At 43.0% G+C, this 14,729-nt stretch overlaps 1 protein-coding gene across 2 annotated transcripts in view; it reads right to left on the bottom strand.

Annotated features, from left to right (window-relative positions):
* The window catches only part of ITPR1 (inositol 1,4,5-trisphosphate receptor type 1), a 326,172-nt gene that overhangs the window by 296,565 nt on the left and 14,878 nt on the right, over nt 1-14,729 (bottom strand). For both annotated transcript variants that reach the window (XM_007076615.3, XM_015535056.2), the window contains exons 3-4: nt 6,970-7,077; nt 2,023-2,093 (exon numbers count right to left, since the gene is read on the bottom strand). In XM_007076615.3, the coding sequence (XP_007076677.1) occupies nt 2,023-2,093; nt 6,970-7,061 (163 nt within the window). In that variant the 5' untranslated portion in view covers nt 7,062-7,077. The remainder of the gene's footprint in view (nt 1-2,022; nt 2,094-6,969; nt 7,078-14,729) is intronic.

Raw genomic sequence — 14,729 nt, 5'->3', positions numbered from 1 at the left:
CAGGATCCTGTCACAGGGGCATATACCAACAATTTTTTTTCAATAGTCTTCCCTCCTGCCCCCCAACCTCCCAGGTGAAAACATTCTCCTGATAGTCTCATGCCAACTGGAGGCAGCTCAACACTAAATATCTCTAAATCCTTCTCTCCATCTGAACGTCTGCCTTCTATTTTATTCTAAGTCCTTTAGCTTTTATCCAAACAGTTGCTATATCACTACAGTTTCTACATCTACCAACAATAAGAACTCATAACTCAAATGATGCAACCTGAAAATGGCAAGGTCTGAGCCCTTTGGGATCAAGGCCAAGAGTCAAATAGTGACCCAATGGGTTCTCAACCCCAGGTCAGTATTTTTTTAATGTTTATTTATTTTTGAGAGAGACAGACAGACAGACCAACAGAGCACAAGCAGGAGAGGAGGAGAGAGAGAGAGGGACACACAGAATCCAAGCAGGCTCCAAGCTGAGCTGTCAGCACAGAGTCTGATGTGGGGCTAGAACTCAAAAGCCTTCGGATCATGACCTGTACTGAAGTTAGACACTCAAGCGACTGACCCATCCAGGAGCCCCAACCCCAGTTCATCATTTAAAAAAAAAAAAAAAAAAAAAAAAACACTTGTGGGGGCACCTGGATGGTTCATTCGGTTAAGCACCTGACTCTTGATCTCAGCTCATCATCTCACAGTTCATGAGTTCGAGCCCTGCATCAGACTCTGCACTGACAGTGGAGCCTACTTGGTAGTCAGTCTCTCTATCTCTGTCTCTTCCCCTCCCCCGCTCGTGCTCGCGCTCTCTCTCTCTCTCTCTCTCAGACACACACACACACACACACACACACACACACACACACACACACGCTCTCATGCGTGCACGCGTGTGCTCTCTCTCTCAAAATAAATGTAAAGAAATCACTTGGGAAGGTTAAAAAAATGCCCGTGCCCAGGCCACAACCTTCCAAGATTCATTTGATTGGTCTGGAGCAGGGCCCTAAGTATCCGTTTAATTGTATATCTCTCCCAGATATTTCTATGCAGCTAGAGTTGAGAACTACAAACCACAAAAACAAGAAAGAAAAACAAAATGTTTATCATCTTAACATACCAATTATATTTTAAACACCTTCTGGAATAAAAGTAAACTACCTTGGGAGGAAAATAACAAATGTAAGAGGCTTAAAAAGCCAGGGGGTACCTGGGTGGCTCAATCAGTTAAGTGTCTAATTTAGGCTCAGGTCATGATCTCGTGGTTTATGACTTCAAGTCCCACATTGGGTTCTATGCTGACAGCTCAGAGCCTGGAGCCTACTTCGGATTCTTTGTCTCAGTCTCTCTCTGCCCTTCCCCTGCTCGCACTCTCTCTCTCAAAAATAAACATTCAAAAACAGAAAGAAAAGAAAAGAAAAGAAAAGAAAAGAAAAGAAAAGAAAAGAAAAGAAAAGAAAAGAAAAGAAAAGAAAAGAAAAGAAAAGAAAAAAAAAGAAAAGAAAAGCCAGGAGTGGTGGGGAGCTTCTGGTAGTAAGGCTGTCATGTGGAGGTCTTTTACTTCAAAAAATAAGTGCAATAATCAAGAACTCCTCACTCCAGGTTGAAGCATCTAGAAATACCAGAGCCCCTAAGGCAGAGCGAGATCTGCTTCAATGACACATGTTCCTTGTGACCAGATCGATAAATCTTGTTCAGGGACATACTTGCACAAATGTAAACGTTTAAGCTAAATTTACACTGACCAACATGCATTCAATATACACATGAAGGCTCTAATAAAAGCCATTCCAATCTTGACGTTCAACTTATTTATGCATTTTCAAAAGGTCACAAAGCTTGGACTTGAAATCATACTTTTAAAAAAAATGTAAGCAAATTAACCTACAACTGCTTATTAAACTCACATCTGCATAAGCAATCGTACACACACACACACACACACACACACACACACACACACACACACACACACAGCAACACACTTGATGAATTTTCAATTAAAGCAGGGTACCCATTCCAGGAAGGTCATCAACTTACCTCTGAATTTCTTGGGTGGATTATTAAGGTCCCCAGCTTCTGGCTGTACAACACAACGATCGTCAACCAGGCTGTGAAGACAAAGATAAACATTCTATGAGGCCAAGTCTAAGAAAATAAAACCTAAGCACTATGCAGAAATTGTACATCCAGGGCTGCTCCTGTGCAAAACTTATATGGCCATGTTCTCCTGCCAGGGAGCTGTTTACACGAGAGGTTTGCCATGCAGGGAGCTAAACCTAATCCACAATCCCAGGTTGTGCTTCTGCAATGCATACATGAACCTCCTATTTTCTATGGCTCTTTTCCCTTAACCACGTCCATGATGGATTTGAGCACAACATGCAGTAATGCTGAAGTCGGGAGGGATAGCAAGGGGTGAGTGCATTCAACTCATGGTGGATGAGGGGCCCATTTGGTGCCAGGCACAGTGCTGGGCTCTGAGGTGTGAGGACAAATATGAACCAGGCCCTGCTCTTAGGGAGCTCAAGGCTAGCACAGGAGCCACAAAGGCAAACTAATGAAGAGAATCCAATCTAAGGGCTCTAAGAGAAAGGACAACAAAATTCAGTCAGGAACTAACTGTGCCTGAGGCCATCTGAGAAGCTGCTAGCAGACAGTCATATGGAACTACTGGAAATTGAAATAGAGGTGGGGAACAGTACAAAAAGTTATAAATAACCAGCCCGCAATTATATACAGACCCTGTATTTAGAAATCCAGACTGACCAATCGAACTTACACGATTCTTTTAGAAGAACCTATTTAAAATACTGTGTGTTTTGAACAGATGAGCAAATTGAGAGTGAGAAGTTTAAATGACTTATCCAAGTTCCTAACACTAGTATTGGTCATTTCCAAGTGACTACAGAACTTGCTCCCAGCTAATATACTATGGATTTCCAGGGTTTCTTCCATTTGTCTGTGCTGCTCTTTTTCCCAAAAGCAAGGTACCATTAGCCAGCCTTTACTCTTACCACTGCTTCCTCCAAAATTCCACTTCCCCTCCTGGACCGTTTTTCAAGACTGACTCAGAGCCCTCATCTTCTCCATGAAGGTCTCCCTGCCAAGCCTGTCCTGGACCAGGCATTCCCTGACTCTCCTCCTGTCTTCCCTACCTCACTGGACTGAAGCACAAATGGTGCAGGAGGCTATGAGCTCCCTGGGGGCAGAGAAATGTGTGCGATCCAAAAGATGCCCAAGCCTAGTACATCTTCCTGCCCAGGCAAGGCGCTCGGTGCATCAAAGTGGGTGAATCAAAGTGACTGGAGTAGCCCACCAGCAGCTTGCCTCAACTCTAAGACGCAAGACCTTTCTCCATCAAGAAGAGTAACAGTGTGGTCAATGGCTTGAGCTTTTATGCAAAAATCGAGCAGAATGTGCACATTTCCAACTCCCACCTGGAGCCCCTAAGAATGTAAATACAGTAATGCCACCAGAACTGATATAATGTGTGAACTGGGGGAGTGTCTTGGAATTTAATGTACAGCTGGGTTAAATACTCATCAAGTTCTCAAACAAGGACAAGGGGTAGGAGAAAGGGCCCCAGGCTAAGCCAGAAGACAAATGAATTGAAGATGGCACTTTGCCATCTACTAGCAGCTGGACTGTGACTATATTACTTGATTCCTCCCGGTCTCAGTTCCTTTATCTGTAAAACTCAAAGAGTTGGGCTCAAGGATTCTCAAATAGGGATATGTTCATCAGACTTTCCATTTGTTTATAAAATATATTGATACCAGGCCCCTACCATACCCAGGCCTACTAAAGCTGTGTTCCAGGATGGGACCCAAGAACTTCTAATTTTAACAAGTTCCTCAGGTGATTCTGCAGTACACCTCTACACAGCATGTGCACACACCCCGACTCTCCAAGGTCCGATTCAAGTTCTAAAGCTCAGTGAGTCAAGACAGCCAGGTGGGAGATAACTGCCATCTATACAAATGGAATGTGACTGGGGAGTTAGAATGCCAAGTTCTACAAGAACTGGTGGTCATTCACTGTCATTCACAACTAGTACCCCATAAATGTTAACAAATATTAAAAGGAAGAAGAAGGCCAAACTTTATTTTCCAAGTCCATTTTGAACCAAGGAAAAACTCATCTAAGGTAAGTAGTAGAGACCAAAATTCAAAATGGGCCATCTTCACATTAGAGAAAAAGAAAGGAGGGACACCTGGGTGGCTCAGTCAGTTAAGTGTCTGACCTCCACTCACATCATGATCTCACAGTTCATGGGTTCCAGCCCCGCGTCGGGCTCTGTGATGACAGCTCAGAGCCTAGAGCCTACTTCAGATTCTGTGTCTTCTTCTCTCTCTGCCCCTTCCCCACCTGTGCTCTGTCTCTGTCTCAAAAATGAATACTAAAAAAAAAAATTTTTTAAGAAAAAGTGAGAAGGAACCTTATAATTAATTTGTTTATAATACTTGAGGGAAACTCTTATAAAGCAAAGAACTCGTACCTCATAAAAATTCTAAGAAAGGACGCTCTCGAAGAAGAGGACAAAGGGAAAGGCAGCACTAAGATTTCAGGGGCTGCCACAAGTGGGCTCAGCTATCAACTGGAAGTAAGCCTGGGTGACTGGAAGGGCAATGGCACCATTAAAAGAAATCAGGACCATAGAGAGATGAGGCATAAGGTGGGGTTGGGGTTTAATAAGGCATCCACAGGAGTAAGAGCTGTGGGCAGACAGCGAGGAGGGTAATGAGCCGATTCTGCCTGACAACACGGATTGTCAGGAAAGGTAGGGAATGCAAAGTCTACCCCTCTCAAGGCAACTGCTACGAGCACTGGTCCTGGAGTCAAGGTTGTTCACAGCTGTGAAACCTTGGGCGGATGACTTCACCTCTCAGAAGCTCAGAGGTTTTTGCCTCCATAAAGAGGAATAATAATAATGCTCACTCTAAAGAGGTGTTTGGGGATTAAAGGCAAGATGTATATACAGTACGGAGCACAGTGCTATAAACATCCATAGGACTCCTGTAAGGGGTTACTCCTATTTATTACCATCGCTGGGAAATAAGCAGAGGATCCAAGATTCAAACATGAGGAACAGAAAAAGGAAGGACTCAGCCAAGAAGAGAAAACGGGCAATTGGAGACGCACAAACAGGAAGGCCTCTTAGCCAAAAGCCACGGAACAGAAGTTGTGAAGGGTGGGTCTCTGGTGTAGAGAGGTTAAGAAAAGTAAGAACTGACAAACACTTAGTGAATCTGGTGATCAAGATGACTTTTGAAAACAAACATTTTCTACAACAAGGTCCAACTGAGCTAACTAAGATTCTACATCCGAAGTAACTTGTTCCTTGAGGCTAGAGTGACCTGAATGACAGCCTGAGAATATCCATTCTGCACAAATACCAGAGAACAAGCATGCTTTCAATAATAGCTGTTATTAAAAGAGAGGTTCTGGCTGCTATAAGAATAAGGTTCTTGGAGAAGCTGTTGGCTTTCCTTCCCCCATTTGAGATCAGCTCCTGCCAAATTCAACAATTCCACCCTGGGGCCTAACTACTTTCTACACAAAGACAATCAAGACCATTCCTTTGTCTTCTGGAGTTAACCATCTTGATTCTCCATTCTGTTTCTCTCTGCCTTTGGGGCTATTTCACTTCTCATTTCCTCTTGCAGACAATGGGAGGAGGAAAAGGGAGAAGATCATCCAATAAGGACATTATGGAATGTAGTTACACTCTTACAAGTTGGCTAAAAATTGAAGAAATCACAAAAGAACAAAAATCTCATTTACAGAACTTTGTGCAATATGTAATTTTCAAATGCGTACAGCAATTTATTTTTTTTTAATTTTTTAGCATTTATTCATCTGTGAGAGATGAGAGTGCGAGCAGGGGAGGGACAGAGAGAGTGGGAGACAAAGAATCTGAAGCAGGTTCCAGGCTCTGAGCTGTCAACACACAGCCCAATGCAGGGCTTGAACTCACAAGCTGTGAGATCATGACCTGAGCTGAAGTCAGACGCTTAACCAACCAAGCCACCCAGGTGCCCCTCAAATGCGTACATCAATTTAAAATAGGAAAGGTTAGGGGCACCTGGGTGGCTCAGTCATTTAAGCGTCTGACTTTGCTCAGGTCATGATTTTGCACTTGGGGAGTTCAGGCCCCTGTGCTGTAGGCAGAGCCCAGAGCCTGTTTCAGATCCTGTGTCTCCCCCTCTCTCTGCCCCTAGCCTATTCATGCTCTCTCTTTCAAAAATAAACAAACATTTAAAAATTTAAAAAGAAAATAAATAAATAAGTAAACTAGGAAAAGGTTCTACTTCAAAGAAAAGAGATAAGCATCCAAGAAGTGCTAGTCTTCGCTTAAATGACATTTGAAAATACAACTGTGTGGTGCCTGGATGGCTTTGGTTAAGGATCCGACTTTGGCTCAGGTCATGATCTCACAGTTCATGAGTCTGAGCCCTCTTGGGCTCCCCTCTTGGGCTCTATGCTGACAGCTTCGAGCCTGGAGTCTGCTTTGGATTCTGTCCCTCTCTCTCTCTCTCTCTCTCTGCCCCTCCCTGTTTGTGCGTGCGCACTCTCTCTCACAAATAAATAAATAAACTTTAAAAAACAAAGAAAATAAGAGTTTTTATGAAAGCTAAAAAGCATTTCTTTCAGGTCTGTATAAAATAGTATTAAAATTTTATCCCATACACTTCACACTTTTCCCCTTATGATTCCCCCTTGTATGTGAATAGGAAATTATAGTAAATTCTGAATTGTAAGAGTCCTAATTAATCAGATTTTGCTCTTCCAGAACTGACAAGAAAACAGTACTTTTGTGTAAGAGGTAAACTTGGCTAACCTGAGATTTGGTATTATGATTCCAAATGCTCCTAGAAAAGCCAAGTCAAATAGTAACATTCTTATCTTAGAAAAATCAGTTTTTAAGCTGGCATTATGAGGTCTTAAACAAAACCTGCAACACAAGAAATCAGGCACTCTTACCCCAAGGTGCTAATAAATCCATTTGTCGATCCTTCCGCGTACAAAGAACAAATGTCTCCAATATGTAGGAAACTAGACATCTTGTCAGACATGTCTTTCTCGAAAAGCCTAGACAAAGTAAAATATGCAACGTTATTAGAAGGAAAGAAATGCTCAGAGGGGGGAAAAGAGTCACTGAGAGTTGGCTTGGCTCAACTTTCCGAAGCGCCCTACTTAAAAGTCAAATTTAAACGAGAGTGTGACAGGCAGGCAATTAAACGAGCCAAGCAAGGACATATGCAACAACATTTTTTTCCATATATCATTTATTTCAAGATATTCCAACCACAATAACGCTGGTTTCTAACAAAACCACACCCAAATCCAACTCTACAAATTGAGGACCCTCGATAATGAATAGTGAATATAAAGACTGCATGGAAGTCAGCCAATAACTCTGCAGTGATTAAGGAGTTGGAAAGTCTGACTTATGAAACATTAACATATTCAATCTGCCTCAGGCAATGTGAAGTCAGAAGGAAACACCTGGTATAAAACTTGGGTCTGGCTGTGCCTGCGCTGAGGTACCAAAGCAACAAAATTAATAAAAGGAAACCTAGTAACAAATACCACAAACCTCTAGTGGCCTTTTAAAAATTCAACAACTGTACCCACTTCATCCAAATGCTATTTCAATTTCTTTCCTTCTTACCCTTCTTACCCTTCACCCAAACACTTGGGGAGAAAGGATCTTAGCACCTGGTCCAAACCCTGCAGGTAAGAATAAGATGGCTCAGGTCAGGTAACAACCCTGGTCAGGAATACATAACGGCTAGTTAGGGGCAGTCCTAGAAAAGACTCTTAAGTTCCAGGAAATCTCTCCACAGCCCAGAAGTCATTACACACACACACACCACATACACACACACCAACAAAAATATTGACATGACTCATAGGCACAGCTTTCATGAGGGCCATAAATATTGAGGAGTGGGAGCCAATTATAAAAATTTTGACATTTAAAAAACAAGCTCAGTTATGTAGGAAAACAGTGCGCTGGTGTGGACCCCAGCTAACACCCCATGGCTTCCTCAGGCATCTGGTGTGTAGATGCATGGAGTAAACCGAGTCTTTCCAGAATCTCTCCTCCAAACCCAGAGCCTCTTAAGCATCTTCTCCAACGTCTTTACTCCAGCTCCCCAGCTAGAAATCATTCACCTGCAAAGCCACAAGACTTGTAATGGCGTGGAAAAGTATTCTCTTCTGGAATTGCCTTCTGGGCACCAAGTTTTCTTTTGGTTAAAATCATGGAGCAATGATCATCAGGAAACCTAGGGAAGCATTTCTCCTACTTAGCAGGAGTGCCAGGTGCTAAAAATGAACTGTTAAATAACCTCAGTTCACTGCTTGAGAATCTACAAGGAAAAACTAATCCCTCCAAACAACCCAGATATAGCAAGAGAAGGAACATTTCACTGAACATGAACTTATGCATTGAGAAAGACAGCAAGTGAGAACACATTCTCCAAAAAAACAGCCAACATCTGTAAACCTTGTGGAAAGACACACAAGTCATGTGTAGAGGGACAATTTGCCAGCCAAGACCCACTCTCCAGAATCAAGTCTGTTATTTCTTCCTAACTGGTTATTTTATACCTAAAAGGCAAACCAGTGTTTTAAACAACACCCGAAAAAGCTGCACAAGTGGAAAACACTAAGGACTTTAATATTTCCCTTATGTGCTTATATTTAAAAGCCTCATCATAAGGGGTCAGCAAGTCAACATACGTCTGGGACTGATTATTGGAAATCAAGTTCTGTTTGAATTTTGAGCCAGACCAAATTTGTGTCTTCACACTCTGGCCTCCCAGAAGGACACAGGAGAAGCCTGGATACAGGAGAGCAGGGATGTGCTCAGTCAAGGAGGCCTTGTCTAGTGGGCCTAACTCTGTCCTTTTGGGCTTGCCCTTCAAATTGGCCCCCGTGGAGATCAGGCCAGTAAATAGCAGTGTGACCCCTGTTTTCTCAACTTTCCTCACCTCCTGGTTACCTTACTGAAAGATTCCAGGTCCCTAATGGAAAGAAGCAGACATAATTCAGTGTTCTGGAATGATGTACTCAGTATCGCCTGCAGTTGATAATTGAAATAGATGTCTGAACACAGTGTTTCTCTAGCACAGTTCTGCAGTGCTACCATTGCAAATAATAATGACTAACATTTATCAAGCATCATCAGGCTCACGGTGGTGCTTAAGGGCTTTACACATGTTCTCTTACTGAATCCTCACGACCACCACATGAAGTGGATACAACTATTATTCTCATTTTATTGTTGGAGAAACCAAGATCCAGAGATGTGAAGATGCCCCAGGCCAGGGTTTTAAGTCACATCAGAGTCTTAAGCAGAGCTTCTCATCAACAATGACCCCTGGAACATGGACGAAAACATCAGCCATCCTTATTAAGATTATGAAGACCTGAATTTCTGTGTTCTGTACAATTATGTTTCCTAGTTCTTCTACCTCGGTGTTCCCTAATTTTTCTACCATGGCCACACAACACTTTGGTAAGTCAGAAAAAAGGAAATTAACCTTCTTCCCAACCATGTTTGTTAAGCAGACAACTAAGTCAACTTTAGCCATATTTTACAGTTTTCCCAGAAAACAATGATCAGTATGTCCACCATAGTTAATGATCCTCAACTGGGAAATCTGCCAGGGGTCCCCAATTTAAAGAAACAACCAAAAACGGGAAGTGGAAGGCGCTACAGAGTCTTCCCTAAGGGCCTCAAGACGTAGGTCCCCTCAAAAAGGACTGGTCTGGCTGGAAAGCTTTGGAGGTCTCCCCTCATCTATCATTAGTTAAGTGTAAGAAGAGGAGAAGGATAAGGGAGAGAGGGAGGAAAGGTCCTGGGGCCATCATCAGCCCTACCCGAGAAGGAAAAACAAAGGCCAGGAAAGTCAACAGAACAGGCCTCTGGAGCCTGGAGGGAAAGTCAGCCAGTGAGTGATGGGCGTGGGAGCAATCTTTTGGAAGACTTCCTGTTGTTTATAACAGGGTGGGAGAACCTGTCTCTTTATCTGATCCTGGACCATCTGTGCCAGCCAACTTCTCACAGCAGTACCCAGTGCTCCCGGCCGGGGACCCCCTAATACAAAAACAGCCAGCGCCAACCTTGATCCGCAAGACCCTGATAGGTGAAACACTCTAACGACACCCAGGGCTCTTTGCTAATCAACTTTGAGTCAGTCCACGATATATTCGAAAAGGCTCGGATGGTCAGGTGCAGAGCTCCAATCTTCTTTCTGGGTGCAAGCTATTATTATTATCTCAACACTGCCATCCAGCCCACTTAAACCTGTTTTTGTTTCATCTGTAAAATGAGGATAACACTTAACTGCAAGGGATTATGGTAAGGGACAGATGAAATAGTGCCTGAAAAGTACCTGATACAGAGACTGGTAGACTTTCACTCAATGCTGGCTATTTATTATTTTTTAGTCAGATGAAGTCGAACTGAAAGATTCTAGGACTTCAAAATGTAAACTCAGCAAAGCAAAGGATCCCCGTATAAAAAATCAGGTGGGTATCCTAACAAATGCACTCCTGGATGATCTGTGACAATATATTTCACTTTAGGGAAAATAATTATCCTCCCTAATTCACCTATTAAAAATAACCTGAACTCTATGGAATTATGCTCAGTTCCCAATCACAAAGCATTGTGGTCTTTCCAAATAAACAGAATCATGGCATAAAGGTTGGAGGGAACCTATAAAGTGTGTAATTCCATCTCTTGCCCAATAATGGAATCCCCCTACCATGACTCCTAAGGATGACCTTGCTTCTGCTTAAACACCTGGCAATGTTTCACGGTTCAGATGGTTTGGGCAAGGGTTCAAATGCTTCCAGAAATGGTTCCAGGTTCAAAAAGCCCAGTTAGGAAATATTCCTGTGTCCCCTGCACAAAAAAATCTCCTAGAAAATCTGCTACTGGTCTATTCCCCAATGCTCAGAAACCTCTCAAAATGTGAACGCCCTCTGATCTCCTTAGGACTTTGCTTCTGGTTGCAGAGCATCATCATCCTGGGTGATTCCAGACATGGCCTGGTCTCCAGAGCAGTCCTCACCCAAGGGCAGACAGGAGCTGAGGCTCCAGAGTCAGATTGCCAGGCACCTCCAGCTCTGCCACCACGTCATTCTAGGACTTCAGGCCAGCTCTCTCATCTTCCTAAACCTCACTTTCCTCATCCATAAAATGGGGATAATATGAGTAGCTCCCTCAACTAGGTTCAGTAAGATCACGTGCATCAACAAGTCAGCAAAACACCTGCAGGAAATAAGTGCAATGTATCAGGCAACTACTGTGCCCCCCCACCCCGCCACCTCCCAGCACTGCTCTGACAGGCTGATGCACCTCTTAAAATAGGATTCTCCCAGGGTGGCTGGACCAGGGCACAGAAAGGGGGCTCACTGCCTCTGTGAGACGCTCAGGAGCCTTACACTGCCCACTGGCTCAGCTTCAGTTCTTTGTCCACTGAAACCTGAGCAATGTATAAGGAAAAGGTACATTTGATTCCACTCAAAAGAAAGGTGGGAATAAAAACACACAAATTCAGAGATCTCCTAGGAACAGAAACCAGAGGTCGTAGTCCTCCACATCTGTGGTCTCACAATCTTGTTCTTTGCCTTTTCTACACCCACCCTGGGTCATCCCACCCCACCCCCGCTGGCTCCAGGGGCTTCTAGGATTCCTCAATCTGTACCTCAAGGCCAACAACTACTGGGATTCAGCTCCTGGATACTGACAGTACCTGAATATACCAGAAAGAACTCAACTATCTCCCCAATCTGTTTCTCCTCCTCCCCACCCACTTCATCTACCTCCACAACGCCTGGTAGCACCTCTAGTCTTCCCTCGCCTTATCCCTGCCACAAGGCCTTTGCCCATGCTCTTCACTCAGGCCTAGAATACATTCATCCTTATCCCACGCCCTGTCCTAGTTTAAGCCAACATCGGTTTGAGGGATGTTTTGCATACTACTTTATTCCTCTCACCAATCCCTAGCACATGGTAGGTGCTGAGTAAATATTTAGCAAGTAATGAAGTAGGAGCATCTAATCTTACTGATTTTAAGTTTTAGTCTCTCTCTTGAATCCTCCAATTCTTTGTAACTCTTTTACTCCCGCCCAAACCTCAGCCAGGATCATTGACAAATGGGCTCCATAAAGACTCTCTGGGAATCCTTCTTTGCCCCTCAATCTATTCTACACAAGCCAGCAAAATCTTTTTTTTTTTTTTCCAGCATGATCTTTTAGAAACGTAAATCAGACCATGTCATTCCTGTGCTTAAAACATTCCAAAGAGATTTGGGACTCCTCATGATCTGGTCCTTGCCTACCTTCGCCTCTTCGTCTCGCTGTACTGCCCACCCACCTTTTACCCTCTGGCCATGATGAACATTCTCCCGGATCCCCCAACATGCCCTGTGCCTTTGGACACGCTGTAACTGCTGCCTGACATTCTTCTCTACTCGGTACTTTAATTACCCTATCTGGGCACTACCACTGTCCTAAAATTGCTTATTTACTGGTTTGCTTATTTACTTGTCTTCACCTCTACACTATCAAGCTCATGAGGACAAGAGAGCTGAGTTCTTCCTTCCCTTGTACAGCGCCTGGGACATGACAAGCACATCTGGGTCCAATGTAATCATGTCATCTTATCTGTTACCTAAAAGAATTTAAACTATTTTTAGGTGATTGTTTTCCTAAAACTAAAGAAAATCAAGTTGACACTGTTGGAGCAAGGGTAGAGAATAGAGGTCTGTTAGACCTTTTCAACAGATTTCTAGGACATTTGGGAGCCAGAAACAAAATTTTAACTTCTGTCTCTGGCAGAAAGTACCCCTCCCCCAGTGACCATCCCCTCTGTGTCCAAAAAGTCTAGAAACAGAACACTTCAGTCTGAATTCCATCTTCTTGTGCTTAGACAACTGACATAAGTTTCCTGAATTTCAGCTCTCTCAACCAATTAAAAGAAGAGAGGAGCAGTGCCTGGGTGGCTCAGTCAGTTCAGCATCCAACTCTTGAATTCGGCTCAGGTCAAGATCTCACAGTTCCATGGGTTCGAGTTCTAGTTCAGTCTCTGCACTGACGGTGTGGAGCCTGCTTGGGATTCTGTCTCCCCGCTTCTCTCTCTCTGCCCCTCCCCCATGCATGCATGTGCACTCTCTCTCAAAAATAAACAGACATTTAAAAAAAAAAAAAAAGAGGAGGAGGGACTCTTCCTATCTCAGGGTCACCAAGAGAGGTAAAACAAATAATCCACACAAAGTGCTCAGCCCAATATATGGCCTTTAGTAAACACCCATTTTTGTATTTTCGAATGAGACTGAAATGGAAAAGTTCACTTTTCTTCCTCCAAAGCCTTCACTCACTTCTGTCTATAACTTATTCTTCTACTTGATATATGCTTCTTACTTTGCCAGCACTGTTGGAAACACATCCGAATAAACATGTCTCAGAAATGTTTCAATCTCTGTAAGCCTAGGAGGTGGGCAGTACTTGCACAGGTCATCCAAGGTACTGTTGCTTTTCAGCCCCCAAACTCACCAAACCCAAGACAGTCAGACCTCAACTCCATTCCCACTTCTAACATCAAATCAGGCCCCTGTGGGAGGCAAGGAGGAGATGAGGTGGAAACATCTTCAAAGGAATAATTCAATATTTAGAACCTCTTTCACTTCGGTGTGAAGACAGGCTAAATCATAGCCTCACTGAAAAAGAAGTATATTCGTTTCATTTTAAGCATTAAGATAGGTTTTGAGTTTCCTTTTTTTTCCTTTTTGCTAAAAGCTTTGACTATGCCAGAAAACTCACTTATTATAATTTTTCCCATCTATTTCTCCCGCACACACTTAACTAATTGCATTATATTCTTTTTTCTAAAAAAAAAAAAAAAAAAAAAACTCAATTTTCGCCTACACACAATTCAGAATTTAGAAGTTAGCAACTCCTGAAATGAGACTAAATTAGAATACTTTCATTAACCAAGAAGTTACCTAAGGTATCACTTAATCCTAGACAGGCAAAGGAGGAAGTCAGAAGCTTTATTTATACCAGGTAATGGACCCCAAAGCCAGGGACCAAAATATTTTGACCTGAAGATTTTTATGGACACACAGAAGCAAGAAGCCTCCTTTATTTAAGTAAGATGAAGCCACTTGGGCCTTGGGGCTAAACAGTAATTGGGAAGGAGAAAAGCCCCACAGAGTCTGCCCTTAAATTAGGTCCTTCCAAGCACATTGGTGTCAGAAACTAAGGACCTCCCTGCCACACCAGCCCTCCAGGGCACCAATCATCTCCTGAGGTCCAAGTTCCCTGTGTGTTTTACCAGCCAATTACCTGAACTTTCACAATCTTATATACATTACCCGAGAAGTTCAAAATACCCCCCAGAGGCCTGGACTGTAATCATTTGCCTTTCTTAAATGGCTGGCTAGCAGGGATTATCTCTTCTATTTTTAACAGCCTCCACCTTGGTATCTTTAAGACCAGTTGTGACAATATCTGAGACCAATAAAGCACTAAGCCAATCTAATTTCTATTATAGAACACAACTTCATCTGAGTCCAAAAGCTACAAGGAGAACCAAGTAAGGGTTTAGAGTAACAGCTATAAAGAGAGTTATATTTGAAGCTACTATTCTCAGACATGGAGAAGAACCCACGCTTTATTATTTTTTAATGACCCATCCCACTGCAGAACTTCTAGAATGC

Source organism: Panthera tigris, chromosome A2 (assembly GCF_018350195.1).
Source record: "Panthera tigris isolate Pti1 chromosome A2, P.tigris_Pti1_mat1.1, whole genome shotgun sequence".
Classification (NCBI taxonomy): Eukaryota; Metazoa; Chordata; class Mammalia; order Carnivora; family Felidae; genus Panthera; species Panthera tigris.
The sequence above is the reverse complement of the archived record's forward strand: the minus strand, read 5'-3'. Positions and strand labels throughout refer to the sequence as shown.